The following is a 19,530-nucleotide window of genomic DNA, read 5'->3' on the forward strand; positions in this document are numbered from 1 at the left end:
CAACCATAATCATAACACAATCCATCTCTTTCACAGAGCACAGATATATGAACCAGAGTATAGACAAAAACATTGTCATCAGAAATGTTCTGATATTCTTCTTTCAGTGCTTCTTGGGTCAGAATGAAGAATCTGAAAGAAGTTAGGGTTCATACTCTGCATTCACATGTACATCTTCACACTGCTTTAGCCGCTGTCGGTTCCACACCATGTGGCACTAGGAGCTCAGAGAATCATGAGGCTTAAAGGACTCAATGTTCTCAATTTCTTGACACATAGCTATGCTAGTGATGCCAATGTTGTGTTGGAGAAGATTAGTTTGTTCAGATGCTGAATGTCTCTTTTTTTTGTGAAATGCTAGGAAACACCATGGCCTTGCATTCTTCTAGATATTGTAGAGGGAGAATATATTCTTTCAGACACTTAGCCAAGTTCAGTCACTTGTATGTATCTATGTATGCTATAAGAGAATAATCTTGACATGGGAAACTTGAATGTGTTACCTGCGGCGGAAGGAAACTTCAACCTTGGCGACCTTTCTCCTTGTTTCTTTGGTTGTAGCCTTTGGCTTCCTCTTGAGTTCAGCGAAAAGCCATGCAAGGACCTAAGATCTTGAAAACAAACCATATGCAATTATGATGCTGAACCAATGTAATTACAATGCCAAAGCAAAGAAAAGCAATCCATCAAGAAAGTTTAGCATGATCAATCTCGATGTAAGAAGTCAAAACCACACAATATTGCAAATCATCGAGCACATGGAGTGTTTAATTAGCCCATAGAGGCATGTTTCATGGCTTAATTAGAAAGCCAAACTGCTGCTAGTACATAGGTTAGATTGTTTAGACCAGAGCAATGCTGCTCTCGCCACCAGGAGGCTTGCGAATGCCGCCAAAGTACTCTCGTGAGGCAGCTTTCCCGTCGGCGAAGATATCACTGCCACTCATCTCCCTCAGCTTTGCCATGCTCAGTGGCTTCTCAGCTGACCCTGGCAGCGCATCTTCCTTGAATATGCCATTGCCTGTCAGTTCTTGAAACTTCTGAGTGTGGATCGTTGGTGTTGTCTTGGTGAAAGTTTCCTCATTTGGTGTGATATCACTGGTGCTGCCAGGCAGCTACAGATAGCAAATAACAAGGAAAAATAGTCAGAATAAAAAAGATGAGTAATTACTCATATAAAGGAAAGGTAGTGTGTGACTGAGCAAGGAAAACAATCATGTAACATTATTACTCTTATTATAGTGTTGTTTTTACATGTATGAAACACCAATATGAATCAGCTACTATGTAGCTCAGTATTTTCTATTTAGTGTTTCAAGTAAACAACAAAAAAAGGATTTTAATTCTGATTCCTCAAAATTTGCTAGAGGTAGAACAAGACAATTTTTCTTATACATTGCTAAAAAGTAAATTCCATGGAAATTAGGTGCATGTACATGACCTTTTCTTTATCCAATTATAAGACTCTTCACTGAATTGCTTTCCAGTGAGAAAGAACTGGTATGAAGCTTAGATAATATGTAGAAAATGAGCACAATGAAGTGAGGTAAAGTTGAGAGAACTACTTTTTACTCAATTATCAGCTCACTCACCTTAGTTACTTTTACTGATGTATGTATGCTTTGAGGCTGTGGCGAGACAAAATCTAAGGTACCCTTTAGTTCCAAGTTTCTTGCAGCTAACAGCCTGACTGGAACCTCAGGTGGAGGACCAAATATGTCATGTCCACTAAGCTCTTTGGACTTGGCTTGAGAGAGCTGCTTTTTAACTTGAGCATCTAATTCACTTTCAGCTGTTCCACTTAGTTCTCGTTGCTTTGCTACCTCGGCAATTGAGGTTGGCTTCTTTGGAGAAACTGTTTCTTCAGTGCCAAATGAGATCTGGCTAATTGCACTAACTGCTTGCTGATAGACACATGGACAACTTTAACAGATTTAATCTCTACAAAATAATGGCTACAAGAACGTAAAGGCATTTGAAGATGCATATATTGCCAATTTTCTTGCAACATTAATATTATCTTCTCATAAATGACTATATTCTGCATATTGGTAGATTATTTTGTGGTCGGTCTACTGATAAAAAAGGACTAAAAGCTTCAATAGGGAGGATATAAATTAATGCTAAGGTCAAATGTAATTCAGAAATAGTTACCTGAATTCTTATACTTGTCTTATTGTTTGAATTTGAAGCAGCATTACCAGATTCTGTCATCTCATTCTCACCATTTGCTACAAAGATACCACTTCCAGTTATCTCCCTCAGTTTTGAACTTGAACAGGGTTTCCTGCAAAGTGTAATAATATATAAGCTTGTGAGGAACTCAATAAGAAAACAAGAGATGTATAAATAGAAAATGAAAAGCTAATTGATATTCTGAAGTATCATAGGACCACAAAACTTTCTGAAAATTTTATACCAGACAAATACACCACATGACAACCAAACTTCTCTCTCATGGACTATTTTCCAAAGTGCATGGCCATGGGGCATAACAAGAAAGAATACAAAACACAGATACAGCTCCACGCCAGAACTAGGTTTGATAACTGGTACCATGCGCCTTCTTTTTTCACCAATTACAAGCTGAAATTCCTTTTTGAGAATAACAATTTGATATTTCTACTTTTCATCAAAATAGATACTTGCTTTTCATCCCTTTAATCAAAGAAATGTAAAGCTAATGAGTTTGTAGCAGAATACTTTTGTTTTGTGCAAAATTCTAGAAAAATGATCATGGTTTGTTTATTCTTCTGGTCCTTAGATATTCATTTCTTCATGCAATGTCTGGCTGACTCTTGAAGGTTTTTCTACCATTTCTTTTCACTTTTTGGATTTTGTGTTTAATCTTTCAGGTCATAGAAATTTTGTTTCTTGTGCAAACCTACAAACAATTAAACTAGTACTTTATCTCACTACAGGAACCAAACAAGTCAGGCATTGCTAGATCCTTCTTCACTTACAGATGATATGCAAGGATTGTTTGCCAAACACTAATTCCTTTTACAAGATCATTTTGTTTTCGTGCAATAACTATGAAAAACTTCCAAAGTTAGAGACTTGATATCCATTTAATACTAGCTCCTACAAGATGCTTTGTATTCGTAGTCAAAAGTTAAGAAGAAATTTGTTTAGGAAATTAATAAATAAAAAAGAAGAACACAGCAGCAACATTCGGAACTACTACACTGCTACATGATTCCTAATGTTAAGAGAAAACCCCCTTTCTTCTTGTCATATCCAGGAAGTCGATAATGGGGGAAAACAAAGCAACAATTTTCTCACCATGGAGCTCAAATCAAAGCGAGTGAGAGACGAAAACAAGATCAGGAGCAAACCTAAACGAGAAAAGAAGGGGAAAAGGCTTTTTTTTATCAGCCATTCCTCACCTCTTGCTCAAGCTCTCGGCCTCCTCTGCCGACAACTGCGCTCCGAACATCACGGGGCTAATGCCGCCTGCGGGCTGCCAGAAAACGCGAGCGTGAGCGTGAGGAGCCAAAAATTAGGGCATTTCTTGGACTACATTACCTTGAGCGTTCGTCGGTACGGCGCCGTCGCCTGGTCAGCCGCCGGAAGCGGCGCCTCCGACCAAGTTAGCAGATCCGCCGTGGAGGCCTGCGACTTCCTCACCGGCGTATTCCGATCCATTGCTCCTTCGCCCTCTCTCTCTCCCTCTCTCTCTCTCGCTGTCTCTCTCTCTCTCCTCGAGAATGAGCTGTGGAGTGATGGCGAAGTAGCAACAATAAAGAGATCGAAAAGCGAGACGGGAAAGCACTCTTTCATATTTTTTTTATCATTAATTAGGAATATTCAAAATTTAGGGAGTATTTTATAAAATAACACCCCTAAATTTGTCTACTAAAAAGGTAAGTAGCAATTAGAAATTTTACAAATTCATAATTTTTATTTTGGATATATCAAATCAAAACTCATTCAAATATCTATATTTATTATCAAATATAACATGATTTAATTTTAGGAAGAAAATATTATTTAAAACTTTTTAAAAGCTTTCAAAAATTTTAATATTTTTTATTTAAAATTATTTTGTATGTATAGTAGTTACGATTTTATAGCTACTACAACTGTTATAGTTAAAGTATCCTATTAATTTAGGATTTAAACTAGAAATATAAACGAGATAATTCTTAGAACAATATTAGAAGATAATTATAAGATACTTTTTTAATAAAAAAATAAAAATGAGATGTTCTTTTGATGAGATGTTCGATTCGATAAAAAAGAGATGTCTTTTTTATCTTTGCCCCCAATGAGAGCTTTGGTGTGTTAATAGAACTAATGTTTCGTACTTAAACAAGATGATTGTTGCTTGTAAATGTACTTTAGACGAAAGCTCCCAAAGTATATTACGACATCGCAATGAGTGTTTGTTATATCAAACAAACTTCAATCTCGAGATCAAAGCTCCGCATTATTTCACGCTCGATCTATCTAACAATCTTATAGAGTATCGAAACACAAGAAAGAACTAACTTTCAATATTCACTTTTCTCCTATAATAATTCACTTATCTCTTTCATTTTGCATTGTATTTTTTTTATTTTTCCAAAAATTAAATTAGAAAGAAAATAGAAAATCATCACTAAACTTGTTTGGCAATAGTTAGTTTTTAAAATATCCAAATTATTTGGACAATTTACATAGCAATCATCAAAATTATATATTTTTTAATTTTTTTAATTCGAAGAATATTTTAGAAAATTAACACCTAATTTGGTAATATAAAAGAATAGAATGGTCAATTTATATATATTTTTTAAAAAATAAGTACTTAAAATAAATTATTAAAATAATTTTATTTTTTTGGGGAAAAAAGAGTAAAATTGAAATCTCAATTATTTAGTGGACCAATGCATTGCATGGCTAGTCCTCTCGAACTTGTCATAACGATTCGATTAATATCCAAAATAATTTTATCTCCCACTAAACACCAACCGTCAACTTAAACACCAACCAAACCCCTAATTTGTACTTATTAACCACCAAATTAATTGCAATTAATTGTTTTTTGAGTTGTCCTAATCACCATCATCAAACCACTTTACTGAATACTTAAAAGCAATTAAAAATGCTCTTAGAGTATAGTATAGACGGTAGATGTATGATATTATTAACGTAATAGTCAGGAGTCGATTCTAAGAGGTGATAACCTGAGTCAATCCCGCCATACGATCTAACACCTATGTATTTGCACGAACCTCTCTCTATATCTGTAGAATCGGTTCTAGAGGTCATTGAGGTAGAGGATCTACCTTTTAAAAGCAATTAAAAATACCTTTAAGGTGTAGCATAGACGATAAGTATATGATCTGAGATCGCGGTAGCACTTGGAGGAGGTCCATCGTCGCTGCTCCTCTGCCATCCTCTGGGCCCAACCGATGAGGCAGGCAGCGAGATGGAGGGGCTGCAGCGCTAGGGTTCTCTCTTCGTCCTTTCTGCAAGTGAAGAAGGCGGCGGCGTTGTGGCGAGGGCAAGCGGCGGCTTCGGCTCTGCTCGGTTCGGCGAGGAACAGGGCAGGAGAGAGACTTAGGCAGGCGGCAGATTGTTCCTTGCTAGCGGCGGCGGCGGCGGAGGAGGCCGAATGGTGGCGGCGGCACAAGAAGCAATAATAAACAGAGGAGGGATGGTGGTGGCAGCACCAAGGAGAAGGTTAAGAAGCGCCGCAGCGGCGATGGTGGCAGCACTTTTCCTCTCTAATCTCGTTTTTTTTTTGTGAGCTACAGCGAATGCTTTCTCCGAAACCAAGGAGAAGGAAGCACAGAGGAGGCAGTCGCGAAGGAAGGACGCGGGCGCCGCGTTCGCGTGAGTCGGCGCCGGGAAAAAAAAAACCGATACCCAAAATTAGGGTTATGATACAATGTCAAAAATAATCATATGTTTTCTGAATTAATCAAAATAATACAGATTATAGCCATATATATAGGTAATATTTCTTAGATCGAGTCACATAGACCAGGTAACATAATACCGGGTTACATAGACCGGGTAACATAATATATATATATTAATAATTTATATTAATATTCTAACCGTCTTTAAATGGGTTAGTTCAAATCCTACAATTTCTAGAATATTACAGTTTGGTTGTATACATCGAAAAAGAGATTTTTACCACAATTGAAAATGAACAAATTTTACAACATTTTCAACAAATAAATACTCGTAGGATACAATTGTCTCTTCTTGTTTGTACTTGGTAGTAGTTCGAGTTTAAAAAACTAATTTTTTATTAATATGCACATAATTTTATATTTTTATTATTAATCGTTATTAATTATATTTTTATTTTTATATATATTTATTATATATGTATATGATATTGCTAGTGTAATAGTCAGGGTTTGATTTCAGGAGGTGATGACTTGGGATTGATCATGTCGTGCACTAATGTCTGTGTACCTGAATAAACCTCTCTCCATATTCGTGGGACCGTTGAGGTAGCAAATCTATCTTTTTTAAAAAAAAATAATTAACGATGCTTCGAGACAGGATTGAATTGGCTACTATACTATAGATATTACTATAATGAATAAGGATTGAATCTCGACAAAATAAAAAAAAATATTTTTTCTTAGTCAATTACAACTTTTTAATTTATCCTCCTTGTATATAGGCGTGAGATCATAATATGAAACTCTTTTGCTATAATTAAAAATATTTAAAGATGATGGTTCATAGACAAGGAGACTTACAAAACAGGACAGCTCAGAACTTTGAATGTAAAAGAATTAAGTATCAAAATAAAATAAAATAAATAAAAAATAATATATTAATTCTTATGTCAAATTATAAATTATAAAATATTTATTTGAACTTCATGATCATTAATTCGACCTTAAATTCTAGAAAAAGATGTATCAACCAAAGTTGACCAATTTTTTTAATAAATTATTATAACACGAAGTAAAATTACTATATATGGAAAACTATTATATTAAAATAAATTTTAAACTTTGTTGCAATTGCTTCGATCGTTGACTCTGATATAGTTGAGTGTTTCGCGATCCTATAAATTTTAATTAAAATGGAGTGTTTTTAGAAGATTTATTAATTAATTTCACTAATTATTTCGATAAATCATTTTAAAAATACCTTTATTTTATTTTTATACATAGCTAAAATTGCTATAAGCTAAAGCAAAATTACTACAACGTGAAGAAAAAAAAATACCACATATAAGTGGTCTGACCAATACCCGGTGGATGGTTCAAACATTGATTTAGAATTGCTGACGTGCACGCTCCTCGAAGAGAATACCTAGAGAAATAAGAGAACCTAAAAGGCACTCAAAAAGAGGGTTAAAATGACACCGGAGTCTCGGCAAGTCATTCCGACGCTCAAGTTAGAATTCAGCGTGAGGAAGAAGTTTAATGACTTTGAAAAATTAGAATAGATATGTGCATACCTGTACCCATGGAGATGAATTATCTTTTAATAGTAGTTGATCTCCGAAATATTAACATTCATTTAGAAAATATTCTAATATATCCATTCTAGTTTTTTTATGAAGATTCTGAAATATTTGTTTAAGAAATATTTTGAGATATTTTCCTTATTCTTTGGGTATGAAACAGTTTTACGATTTCTTAATTTTAAAAATGAATCGGTCTTATGACTTTATCCTTGATGAGGTATCATCATCCAATCGTATCACAAGCATCCCCATTAGTCTAGTCGAAAGAGACGTAGTCCAACTGACTAGATTATGCTGAATTATTATAGGGATACCTTGATGAGGTGTCATCGTCTCGTCATATCACAAACATCCCCAATTAGTCTAGTCAAATGAGGCGTAGTCAGACTGATTGGACTATGCTAAGTTGTTATCGAAATACCTGGATGATAAGATGTCATCGTCCTGCCATATCATAAAGAATTATTATATTAATATTCTTTTTTATAAAATATTGAAATTAATTAAAAATGGTATTTATATTATGGGATGGTCGCCAGGGGCCTGGGCCCACCGTCGATTTATGTTATGGGATGGACTGCGTCTGCGGGGGCATCTGAAGGAGGAGTGGGCCACCACCTCGTCGTTTCTTTTGTCGTGTCTTGTTTGACGACGCGGCGGCGCTCGTGAAAAGGCCTCTTTTTTTCTTCTTCTTCTCCTTCTCTCCTATTTCGACGACCACTTCACCTCCTTCGCTCCGGCGCCGGTGCCATGGCCGACGACGACGGGATAGACGGGGCCTACTCATCCGAAGTCCTTGCCGATTTCCGGTCGATGGTGGAGACCGCCGACCGTAAGTTCGCCCGCGTCCGCGACCTGCCGCCTTCCGCCCGCGGGCCGCTCCACCTCCTCCACTGCCGGAAGGCCTTCAAGGCCTACACCCGCCTCTGGCACTTCCAGCAGCAGCGCCGCCGGGAGCTCGTCGCGGGCGGGCTCCAGCGCTGGGAGATCGGCGACGTCGCCTCCCGGATCGGGCAGCTCTACTACGGGCAGTACCAGAGGACCAGCGAGGTTCGCTTCCTCTTCGAGGCCTACGTGTTCTACGAGGCGATTGTGAGCAGGGGATACTTCGAGGCGGCGAGGGTGCCAGCGACGGCGCCTGATCTTAGGTTGAGGTACAAGGAACTGAGGTTCCTGGTGCGGTTTCTCATCGTCGCTCTGCTGTTGAACCGGAATGATGAGGTGAGGCAGCTCGTCGATCGGTTTAGGGCTCTGGTAGAAGAGTCAAAGGCCGCCTTCCCGGTAGTTTATTCTCCTTTCCACTGCATTCTTGCTTAAAATTTCATCACAAATTCCCAAATTTTAGTTTGCAGACCAACAGTCTTAGGGTTCATGGACAATTACTACTAGTTTCCTATCGAAATAGTGTCCTTCAATTCTCAGTCTCTGACATCGAGTCTTCTTCATATTGCTAAGCAAAAAGCTTGATTTGAATTCACAAATGGGAGGTTTTCACATTTACAGAACATTTTGATTGTTGGTATCTGTTATCCTCTGATTTCTTTGTTCATGAATTTATTACTGATCATTCAGGGAGAATGTTGTGGACACATTATTGGTGCCTTTTAAGTTTCATGTGAAAGATTGCTTGGGTGAGGTTCTTGATAAAAACTAGCACTTGCTCACATAGTTGCCTATAATCCCTTTGCTTGGTAGTTGCTTTTCCTTCCAGTTGATGATCTTTGTTTGGTTCTTCTTGCTCTTTTAGGAATGTATTCATGGTCATGTTATGTCATTTCTAAAGTTGATCACCCTCCTAGTGTTGCAAGCAGTGAGAAACAAGAATATGTTTTGTACCAGATACTTGTGTCCATTCTCTCTTTTTGAATGATTCTGTTTGTACTGCCAGGCTATGAACTTCAAAGAATGGAAGCAAGTGGCACAAGAAATTTCCAGATTTTCTAAAGCTGATGCATCTTCTTCTAAAACTTCAAGGCCTTTGAGATACAACGTTTTGTTTGATGCTCACCCAACCTCTTTCCCATATGTAGCAAGATTTCACTCTACTAGGGTGTTGAGACTGCAAGATGCTATATTGACTTGCTACCACCGGAATGAGGTCAGTAGATTTTTCTCTGTTAGAGCTCACCTTCTTGAGCATTTGATTCTTGGATCGAATTCGAATTGTTAGCGCTATCATATCAAGCTGCCCCCAAAGTCTCTTAACTTACACATGTAATTTGATTTATCCTTGCAGGTTAAGGTCGGAGAGCTTACTCTGGACACTTTCAGGATGCTGCAATGCTTGGAATGGGAACCCAGTGGATCCTCCTACCAGCCTCCTATAAAGGAACCGTGTCAAAATGGCGCTTCCAGTGACCAGAGTGGAGCCTCAGGACTGATTGATATAAACCTAGCTGCTGATATGATCGATCCGGATCTACCTCCAAATCCCCGTAAAGCACTTATTTATCGTCCTTCTGTCTCACATTTGATAGCGGTGAGTGTTGATGGTATAGTGCCAATAACAATTGGTCCATCTTCTCTACTTGTATTACTATTCATATGAATAATAAGCAATTGAGTTGTTCTATGTTAAAAAAGAGAGGACATAGATGTTACACATTTTTCCTATTGCATGTTTGTAGGAACTAGGAAGAATAGCCAGAGTTGTTGCTATTGCATTCATCATTGTTTATGTGCAGGTAATAGCTACAATATCTGAAGATCTGAATCCAGACAGCATTTTGCTAATCTATCTTTCAGCTTCAGGTTTCTCTCATGCACTGCTGGTATCATGTTGATTAAATTTCTCATATGATCACAAACAAACTGTCTGCAGGAAAGCCAGATTTCAATGTTCCTATTCAAAAAGATATCTATGGAAAGTCAAGATCCTCAAAAGGCAACTATGCTCCACATACTTCATGGGAAAGGGACAGTCCATTGTCTCAGACAAACTCAACTGACAATTTAAGGCAGTATATATGTTTAGGTTCTCAGGGAGCAGGAGGTATTTTTCATCAATTCTTGCATTAGATTATCTTCTTTTGTAGGATAATCTAACTATTCCTCCTCATATACCAGGTTCAAACAACCTTTATCCTGAAGATTTGGTGCCATTTACACGAAAGCCGCTTTTCCTAATCATCGACAGCGACAATAGCCAAGCATTTAAGGTATAGCAACTTCTTCCATATCTAAGATTGGCAGAAGTCTTGCTCAATGCTTGTTGGCAAATCTGTGCAGATTGTTCATGGTGCAGAAAGAGGAGAAGCATCCGTCTTGCTTCTTTCACATGACAAACCGATGTCGGTATCTGATACGAATCCAGCCTCAAGTGGAAGCCAGTTTACCCATTTCCTAACTGCTCCATTGCAGGCATTTTGCCACTTAGTTGGCCTTTCTCCAGATATCGAAGCTGTGAGTTATCTCGACGTTCATTCTTCGTATCCGCCACAAATCCTTTCTCTTGATAGATTTGTATTCACTTTCAGGATTTATACAGCAGTGCCGAGAACCTGCTTTCCTCTGCTCTAGCTGAATGGGAAGTGTCACTCTGTTCATCTAATTCCCTCGATCAGGTTTGGGCTCAAGTATTAACTGATCCATTTCTACGACGACTGATTGTAAGGTATCATCTGCCAATTTTCAGCTGATGATTTCACTGGATTTGATCATAAAACATGTAATTTTGTCATTTTATCAAACAGGTTCATCTTTTGCCGCGCAGCTCTTTCTCTCTTTCATTCTTCAAGGGACAGTGCCTTGCATCCGCCCGAATGCCTTCCTAATCTCCCTGAGTCGGTCTCTCCGGAGTCTGCCATGGCTCAGATCCATATCTATCACCTTGCAGAAAGGTTAGGCGTCTTAAACTATTTTCACTTCACTGATTCCATCAGGGATTCTGTTCATAGCAGGTAACTAGAAGAACACTGTATAATCAATCATCCGTAGATAGAACCATAGCACCAAATCATTTGTTGATTGTTTTGTGTCTATACCCGATTCTGTGTAAGGTTGCGAGGAGCTATTTAGATAAGTTTTCGGCAAGTTACGATCATTCTTGGCAGTGAATAAACTGTGGAACCATTTGTTGTATCAGAATAGTGGATAAGCTTGAAAGATTTCCGAAGATAGAGCAGCTTGTTTCACTTGGTTTCATTGTTTGTGCCTGTTCTTGTGAGTGAATGCTGAGAATTTCCCTGTCCTGGCCCTCGATTCAACTACACAGAAAGGCTTGTTTTTCGATATAGCTAGCGTTTTTTGCTCGCCGGAGAATGAGATTGCTTTTCATACACATGATGAACTTCCCTTCCTTGGATGTCGATATCGATAGAAAGAAAGAAAGAAAGAAAGTAGAGGATGGATTGCTTGAACACTTACTTGTCAAGGTACATGCTGTTCATTAAGATGAAGAAGTTTCAGCTTATGGTTCATCAGGCCTGAGCACCAGGCCCACGCCTGAGGAGAGACCTCCACGGACCGTCATGCCCTGGGAGGGCCGCATAGGCGGCGGCGCTGGAGAGGACTCCGGATTTAGCTGTGCGCGGGAGGCGGAGGAGGCTCGGATAGGGGGAGAGAGAGCTTGATGCGGTCGCGGCGGAGGGGGATGGGGGCGATGGGGTGGCAGAGGACGGAGAGCGGGGACGAGGGGAAGGAAATGCATCGAAGCAGAGGGCGGGGAGGGCGCGCCGGCGGAGGAGGAGGGCGGCTGGGCGGACGGCGAGAGGGGAGGCGATGGCGGAGCTCTCCATGGCCACGGCGTCGCTCCTCTGGTCTCCTCGGCCACGGGATCCCGTGCAAGCATCATAGCCAAGCTAATTTTAAGGGGAACAGTAAACCGTTAGATTAATTAAGTCATCAGATGCTGTCCGTTCATCGTCTATCGCCGTCTCACACCAGGTGGATATGCTGACAAATGGGAGTTTGACACGTCATCTTAAAAAGGAGTGTTGAAAATCCTTTTCAGCAAAAGATGCCACTCAGTGATCCCACACAATTAACTTTACAAATATATGTGAAGAGGTAAATCGAAAAGTTACAGTTGACTATGATGAAGAAGGACATTGTCTCGGTTTCGTTGAAATTCAACTCTTGTCTACTTCAGCAACTCTGCTCTGTTGTAACCAATTCAACTATGCCCTCGGAGACAAGAGTGTTGAAAACCCCATGAAGAGTCTTATTTACTGGGGAAATGGACGGTTGATCGCTTGAGTTGTGGACACGCGTCATGACGTCCACGCATTTAGTCATGGCATACCCTAGAGATAAAGGTGTCAATCAAGCCGGACCACTTGGTGACCCTATGCAACCCATGTGAGTCATGTCATATCGAGTTTGATCTATTCTATGACGGTCAGGCCACATCGGACCACATCAGGTCAGGACCCGATGTGGCCTAGTTGATGACCGAGTCAGGCCTTACCTTAAGTTTGGGACCGGATCCCCCAATCATATCCAATTCAATCGGAAAGGATGACAAAGTTCCTCTACGAGATAGCACGCGATTGAGAGATCCGCTTTTATGACAAGGGACTGAGCACTCTCGTTAGATAAAATCTGAGATCTCTTCAAATAGGAGAGGGGGATCGGCTTCTTCTTGGACTCGTGCCCTTGAACTTCACACCTCTTTGTCGCTTATTGTCGGAGGCATCGGAGAAACTAGCTACGCCACCAATTCGAGAATCTAAGTGTATCCGCGCAACCCTTTGATCATGTATAGAGATATAACAAAAGTATTTTTGTGATGAAAAATTTATGAAATATTATTTTAATATTTTTAAATTTAGTATATATATATATATATATTTGATGAAAATGATAATAAAATGCGCCCCACAATTTTTTTATCAAATAAAATTATTTATTTTATTTTTTTAATTTTTACTCAAATAAAATTATTTATTTTTTTTTATCATATGGTCCCAACAATTTAAATCACATGGGCCGGTGGCCTATTTTATTTTTATTTAAAAAGAAATAAATCTTTGTCTATCCATTAATGCATTTGGTGTGTGTAACAGCTACAACACACCTAATTGATTTCGGATTTTGACAAAAAAAAATAATGAATATAACATACAAATAAATTAAATAATTTTATTTGAGTAAACATTAAATCCATTAATGCATTTGGTGTGTGCATTATTTTTTCTCGTCTAAATCCTAGATCAATTGGGTGTGTTATAGCTGTTATAATTTTATAACGGTTAGATATGTTATAATAGATATGATTTTATAATTATTATAACACACACATAATTTATTTAAAAATATTTATAATGTAATTGTTATAATTTTGTAAGTGCTATAATATGAATTCAATCATGTTCGTTACCATTCATATTATAATAGTCATTTACATTGTAGTAATTATAAAATCATAATTACTATAATATATGTAGCGATTTCATAATTGTTATAATGCATTTGATCAATTCAAAATTTAGATACGAAATAATAATGTGAATAATATTAGAGGACAATGGATAAATATGAGTGATGCTACTTGTCACAATATATTCCCGTCACAAATTTGTGATGGGAATCTGGACCGTTCAATCACAATCACCCATTCAATCACAATCATCCATTCAATCTACGATCAGGATTTAATCTTAATTTTAAAATCCAACGGTGCAGACTTTCGTCACAACATTTGTGACGGAATTCTATTGTGACAAGTAGCTTTTTTCGATAAATATATACAATTAAATAATGACAAGAACGGTCTTTTGATTAAAAAAAATAAAAATAGATGACCATTTGATTATTATTATTATTATTTAATAAAATAGACTGATCATGTGTTTTTTACTAAAATAAAATTATTGTTTAATTTTTTTTATCATACGGAGCCCACAATTTAAATCACATGGGCAGTGACCTATTTTATTTTTATTTAAAATGAAATAAATCTTTGTCTATCCATTTTAATGATTGGATAGTAGATTTAACATGTGGGACACTTGCACTAAATAAAAGTACTTAAATTATGATTAATAAAACCAGATACTATAATTAAATAAATGAAAAATTATCAGATATGCTTTAAGATTGATGTTGTCTTCACAAATGATTGTGAAAGGGACCGTGTAGGACCGCTAAGATGGCAAAATTCACCTTTTGATGAAGATTGATGTTGTCTAGGTTCATATAACCACTGATGTACTCTTTAGTCGATCATGTACGAAGAACGTGCACGGCTTCTTGCCCTTCCCTTTGATATCTTCTTTTACACAATGTCAAACTCGTCGATACTCGCCAATACTATCGATGATTACAACTACTAAGTGAGACTTATGATTGAGCGAGTGCCACACATATATAAAGTCTCACCATGTGATGAACACCACGTGGTGGGGCAAGATTACATAACTTACTTGACCCATGTGTCCAAAAATGTATAACTCAAGTGGACCCATTTCACATTCTTGGCCAAACTAACCGATATGAGTGGAGATGGCACGACTCTAGCTCGTTGCTAAACCTAAAGGCCTTATATAACCATGCACCCTGTTCATTCTCCCTAAGGCCTAAACCGTAGAGGGAGAGATGAGTTTGAAGGTAGAGCAAGCTCTTCACATGGTCGGAGGCACCGGAGAAACTAGCTACGCCAGCAATTCGAGACTCCAAGTACACAACCCTAGCTATGACCTTGTATATTTCCTTTTAGTATCCTAATTTGTGTATTATTGCTCAGGAAAAGGCGATCCACCGAACAAAGTCTGTGTTGGCTATCGCAGTTGAAGAAACGTATAAGGCTTTGCACCCTGAGCATATGGTTGTTGTCGACCTTGGTTGCTCTTCTGGACCCAACACATTTCTCGTGCTCTCTCATGTGCTTAGTGTGGCAACTGCCAAACTCTCCGGCCCGACAGAGTTACAATTCTTCTTGAATGACCTCCCGGGGAATGACTTTAACTGTCTCTTCCGATCCTTGGATGGGTTCAAGAAGAGGTTGGAGGGGGAGATCGGGGAGGGTTTACTAGTACCGTATCACGTGGCTGGAGTGGCAGGATCATTCTATGGGAGGCTTTTTCCTCGTGCTAGTGTTCATCTATTTCACTCTTCCTTCTGTCTAACGTGGCTGGAGTGCTGTTATATACATATATATATAAAACGTGCCGTTGATTTAATATTTACTCAAATAAAATTACTTAATTTATTTATGTGTTATTTTGATTATTTTTTCTCGTCTAAATCCTAGATTTATTGGGTGTGTTCTAGCCGTTATAATTTTATAATTATTATAACACACACTTAACTTATTTAAAAATATTCTTGATGTAGCTGTTACAATTTTGTAATTGTTATAATATAAATTCAATCATGTTCATTATCATTCATATTATAATAGTTATTTACATTGCAGTAATTATAAAATCATAATTACTATAATATATATAGTAATTATGATTTCGTAATTGTTATAATGCATTTGATCCATTTAAAATTTAGATAAAAAATATTAATAATATATATTAATAATATTAGAGTACAGAGGATAAATATGTATAATTAAATAATGACAAGAACGATCTTTCAATTAAAAAAATAAAAATAGATGTCTATTTAATTATTATTATTATTATTTAATAAAATAGACCGATCATGTGATTTTTTACTAAAATAAAATTATTATTATTATTTTTATCATACGGAGCCCACAATTTAAATCACATGGGCAGTGACCTATTTTATTTTTGTTTAAAAAGAAATACATCTTTGTCTATCCATTTTAATGATTGGATAGTAGATTTAACATGTGGAACACTTGCACTAAATAAAAGTACTTAAATTATGATTAATAAAAACAGCTACTATAATTAAATAAATGAAAAATTATTAGATATGCTTTAAGATTGATGTTGTCTTCACATATGATCATGAAAACGATTGTGTAGGACCGTTGGATGGCGAAATCCACCTTCTGATGAAGATTGATGTTGTCTAGATTCATATAACCACTGATGTACTCTTTAGTCAATCGTGTATGAAGAACGTGCACGGCTTCTTGCCCTTCCCTTTGAAATCTTCTTCTACACAATGTGAAACTCATCGATACTGCACAAATACTATCAATGATTACAACTACTAAGTGAGACTTGTGATCGAGCGAGTGCCACACATATATAAAGTCTCACCATGTGATGAACACCATGTGGTGGGGCAAGATTACATAACTCACTTGACCCAAGTGTCCAAACATGTATAACTCGAATGGACCCATTTCGCATTCTTATCCAAATTAATCGATATGATTGCTCTGTCCCTTGTCCTTGTCCTTGTCCTTTTTTCATTAAGGCAAAAATTAAAGGCCTTATATAACCACCCTCACCCCTTCATGCTCCCTAAGGCCTAAACCATAGAGGGAGAGATGAGTTTGAAGGTAGAGCAAGCTCTTCACATGATCGGAGGCACCGGAGGAACTAGCTACGCCAGTAATTCGAGACTCCAAGTACTTGATCAACACAACCCTATCTATGACCTTGTATATTTCCTTTTAGTATCCTAATTTGTGTATTATTGCTCAGGAAAAGGCGATCCATCGAACAAAGTCTGTGTTGGCTATCGCAGTTGAAGAAACGTACAAGGCTTTACACCCTGAGCATATGGTTGTTGTTGACCTTGGTTGCTCTTCTGGACCCAACGCATTACTTGTGCTCTCTCATGTGCTTAGAGTGGCAGCTGCCAAACTCTCCGGCACCATGGAGTTACAATTCTTCTTAAATGACCTCCCGGGGAATGACTTTAACTGTCTCTTCCGATCCTTGGAGGGGTTCAAGAAGAGGTTGGAGGGGGAGATTAGTGAAGGTTTACTAGTACCGTATCACGTGGCTGCAGTGGCAGGATCATTCTATGGGAGGCTTTTTCCTCGTGCGAGTGTTCATCTGTTTCACTCTTCCTTCTGTCTAATGTGGCTCTCACAGGTATTGAAGATTTCAAGATTTCTCATTTTACGTACCTAATTTTCATAATACCCTAATCATATAACGTATTTTCAAAATACCACTTTTATTTCTCTAGCTCTAAGTCATGATGAACATAGAGAACTCCGAATTTATGTATTCTAAGAATACATTTTTTGATTTGAAATGATTTGGAGTTGTCGGTCAATTTCGGACGAAACTGGACCTCTATTTGAAAATTTAAAAGTTTGATATTTTTTCAAGAGAGACTCATTGATGGTGTTGGTTAGCAAGATCATTGTCTTAGATTTTAAAAGTTTGATATTTTTCAAAATAAACTAGCTCTAAGTCATGATGAACATAGAGAACTCCGAATTTATGTATTCTAAGGACCTACACTGGACCTACACTATTTGAAAATTTAAAAGTTTGATATTTTTCTAATCAAGAGAGACTCATTGATGGTGTTGGTTAGCAAGTATATATCATTGTCTTAGATTTTATAATAAGCTTGCGATAAATTTTATCAAACATTTGTAAGTTTAAAAATTCATCATTCTCAATTTACGATATTGAATTCAGATTCAAGGGCATGAATACATTAAAAATACTTTCAGAAATATATTGATTTTGATTAGAAGTGATTCAGAATTTTCTAGCCCATCAGTCAGACTGATAAACTTAAAGATAAAGAGGAGAGATATTTCATAAATATGCTACGTGAATTATTTGAGTATTACGTAAAATAAAAAATCTTGAAATATGTTTTACGGTTCAGTAAAAAGTTGATTTTTTGATCAGGCTCCTGAAGGACTAAAGACCAAACATGGTGTTCCACTTAACAAAGGAAATATCTATTGGACAGAATCGGGTTTGGCCGAAGTAGAGAAAGCTTACGAGGAACAATTTCGAAATGATTTTTCAACGTTTCTTAGATCGCGCCATATGGAACTCAATGTCGGCGGAAGGATGGTGTTGGTATTTGTAGGACGAAGAAAGAGAACCCCAGGGCATGGTGACCTTGTTCATCTTTACGGACTACTAGGAGAAGCTCTTAACTCGATGGTCCTAGAGGTACATACTTATTATTTCGGTATTTTACTAAATCACGTAATTTTTTTTTTGATATTTTCTAAATCACACATTTAATTTTAATATGCCAAGTTACGGGGATTGTTCATGTGTCTATGAATTCAGGGGATTGTTCTTGAAGAAAAGTTGGACACCTTCAATATGCCAAGTTACGGGGCTTCTTTCGAAGAGGTTGAGTCGGTGATCCATAATGAAGGGTTATTTGATTTGGATGGAGCAGAGATATTCGAGTCTAGTTGGGATCCATTTGACGACTTTGAAGATGATATTCACACTGTATCAAAGTACACGAGAAGCGGGAAAAATGTGGCGAATTACATTCGTGCAGTAATGGAACCGTTAATCGAGCATCAGTTTGGGGCTGCCATACTTGATGATCTATTTGCGCGATACGCACATGGTGTTTCAAAGCACTTGCTCAAAGAGAAGGCCAATCACACCATTTTTCTCTTATCCTTGAAGAAGAAAGCTTAAGCTTAAGCTTAAAAGTGGACAAGAGAAATTAAGGGAAATGATGTTTCTAGATCGCTAGCTATGAAAAGTTATATACATAAATATAAATATAAATATAAATATAAATGGTGGTTATTAGTATGTATTTCTACATATCAATAAAAAAACACTAATAATTATGTACATGAGCATTCTAAACAAGCAAGCAAAAGAAGCGCACAAGATAAATAATAATAAATGATTTTTATTCGACTATTTAAATGTTACAAGCATCCTAGCTCCTGTTTATGAAGAGGTTATAATCAAGTCTATGGGACAATGGTGCAACGGTAGAACATTCGAATTGTGACCCAAGGATCCATGGTTCGAAATGCCCAGATACGACGTATTTGCAAGAATTTTCTTCCAAATGGAAACGCAATCAATTGAGAATGCATGGTGCATCTGGATTGACTGCCGTATGGCATCTGAATTGACCGCGTATGCGATTTCTAATTTACCCTGGTAGTCGGTGAAAAATTTCCGTGGGACTGATACCGGCTACCCCCAGTGGATTGAATCCATGAGACTGACTGAGATTTATCATTTTTTTTTTATAATCAAGAGAGAAGAGATTGTAATCAAGAGAGTAGATTGCTCTTGAGTTGGTTACTATAA

The 19,530-nt window shown here is 37.4% G+C and overlaps 3 protein-coding genes across 4 annotated transcripts; 2 read left to right on the forward strand and 1 right to left on the reverse strand.

The window, feature by feature from the left end:
- Positions 1 to 642: 642 nt before the first annotated feature.
- On the reverse strand, positions 643 to 3,655 carry LOC141824664 (uncharacterized). The gene is made up of 5 exons (XM_074711990.1): positions 3,529 to 3,655; positions 3,390 to 3,463; positions 2,155 to 2,287; positions 1,593 to 1,904; positions 643 to 1,115 (listed from the first exon to the last, which is right to left on the reverse strand). Exons 1-5 carry the CDS (start codon positions 3,646 to 3,648, stop codon positions 843 to 845), a joined length of 912 nt encoding a protein of 303 aa, XP_074568091.1. The 5' UTR covers positions 3,649 to 3,655; the 3' UTR covers positions 643 to 842.
- A 4,515-nt stretch (positions 3,656 to 8,170) lies between these two features.
- LOC141824587 (uncharacterized) lies at positions 8,171 to 11,554 on the forward strand. Of its 2 annotated transcripts, none has more exons than XM_074711894.1 (9): positions 8,171 to 8,716; positions 9,324 to 9,533; positions 9,672 to 9,914; positions 10,120 to 10,186; positions 10,257 to 10,427; positions 10,502 to 10,593; positions 10,664 to 10,837; positions 10,912 to 11,048; positions 11,128 to 11,554. In XM_074711894.1, exons 1-9 carry the CDS (start codon positions 8,186 to 8,188, stop codon positions 11,336 to 11,338), a joined length of 1,836 nt encoding a protein of 611 aa, XP_074567995.1. In that variant the 5' UTR covers positions 8,171 to 8,185; the 3' UTR covers positions 11,339 to 11,554. The 2 variants fall into 2 exon arrangements, with proteins under 2 accessions (XP_074567995.1, XP_074567996.1); XM_074711895.1 differs by having other exon boundaries at positions 8,171 to 8,656.
- A 3,412-nt stretch (positions 11,555 to 14,966) lies between these two features.
- On the forward strand, positions 14,967 to 18,950 carry LOC141823649 (anthranilate O-methyltransferase 2-like). Its single transcript, XM_074710924.1, has 7 exons — positions 14,967 to 15,052; positions 15,120 to 15,516; positions 15,627 to 15,635; positions 16,789 to 16,877; positions 16,954 to 17,349; positions 18,130 to 18,402; positions 18,526 to 18,950. The coding sequence occupies exons 1-7, from the start codon at positions 14,972 to 14,974 to the stop codon at positions 18,892 to 18,894; spliced, it is 1,614 nt and encodes a 537-aa protein (XP_074567025.1). The 5' UTR covers positions 14,967 to 14,971; the 3' UTR covers positions 18,895 to 18,950.
- The last annotated feature ends 580 nt before the right edge of the window (positions 18,951 to 19,530 follow it).

The sequence above is a fragment of the Curcuma longa genome, chromosome 3 (genome assembly GCF_044706935.1).
Source record: "Curcuma longa cultivar G26 ecotype Majalengka, Jawa Barat chromosome 3, ITB_CL_G26_1.1, whole genome shotgun sequence".
NCBI lineage: Eukaryota > Viridiplantae > Streptophyta > Magnoliopsida > Zingiberales > Zingiberaceae > Curcuma > Curcuma longa.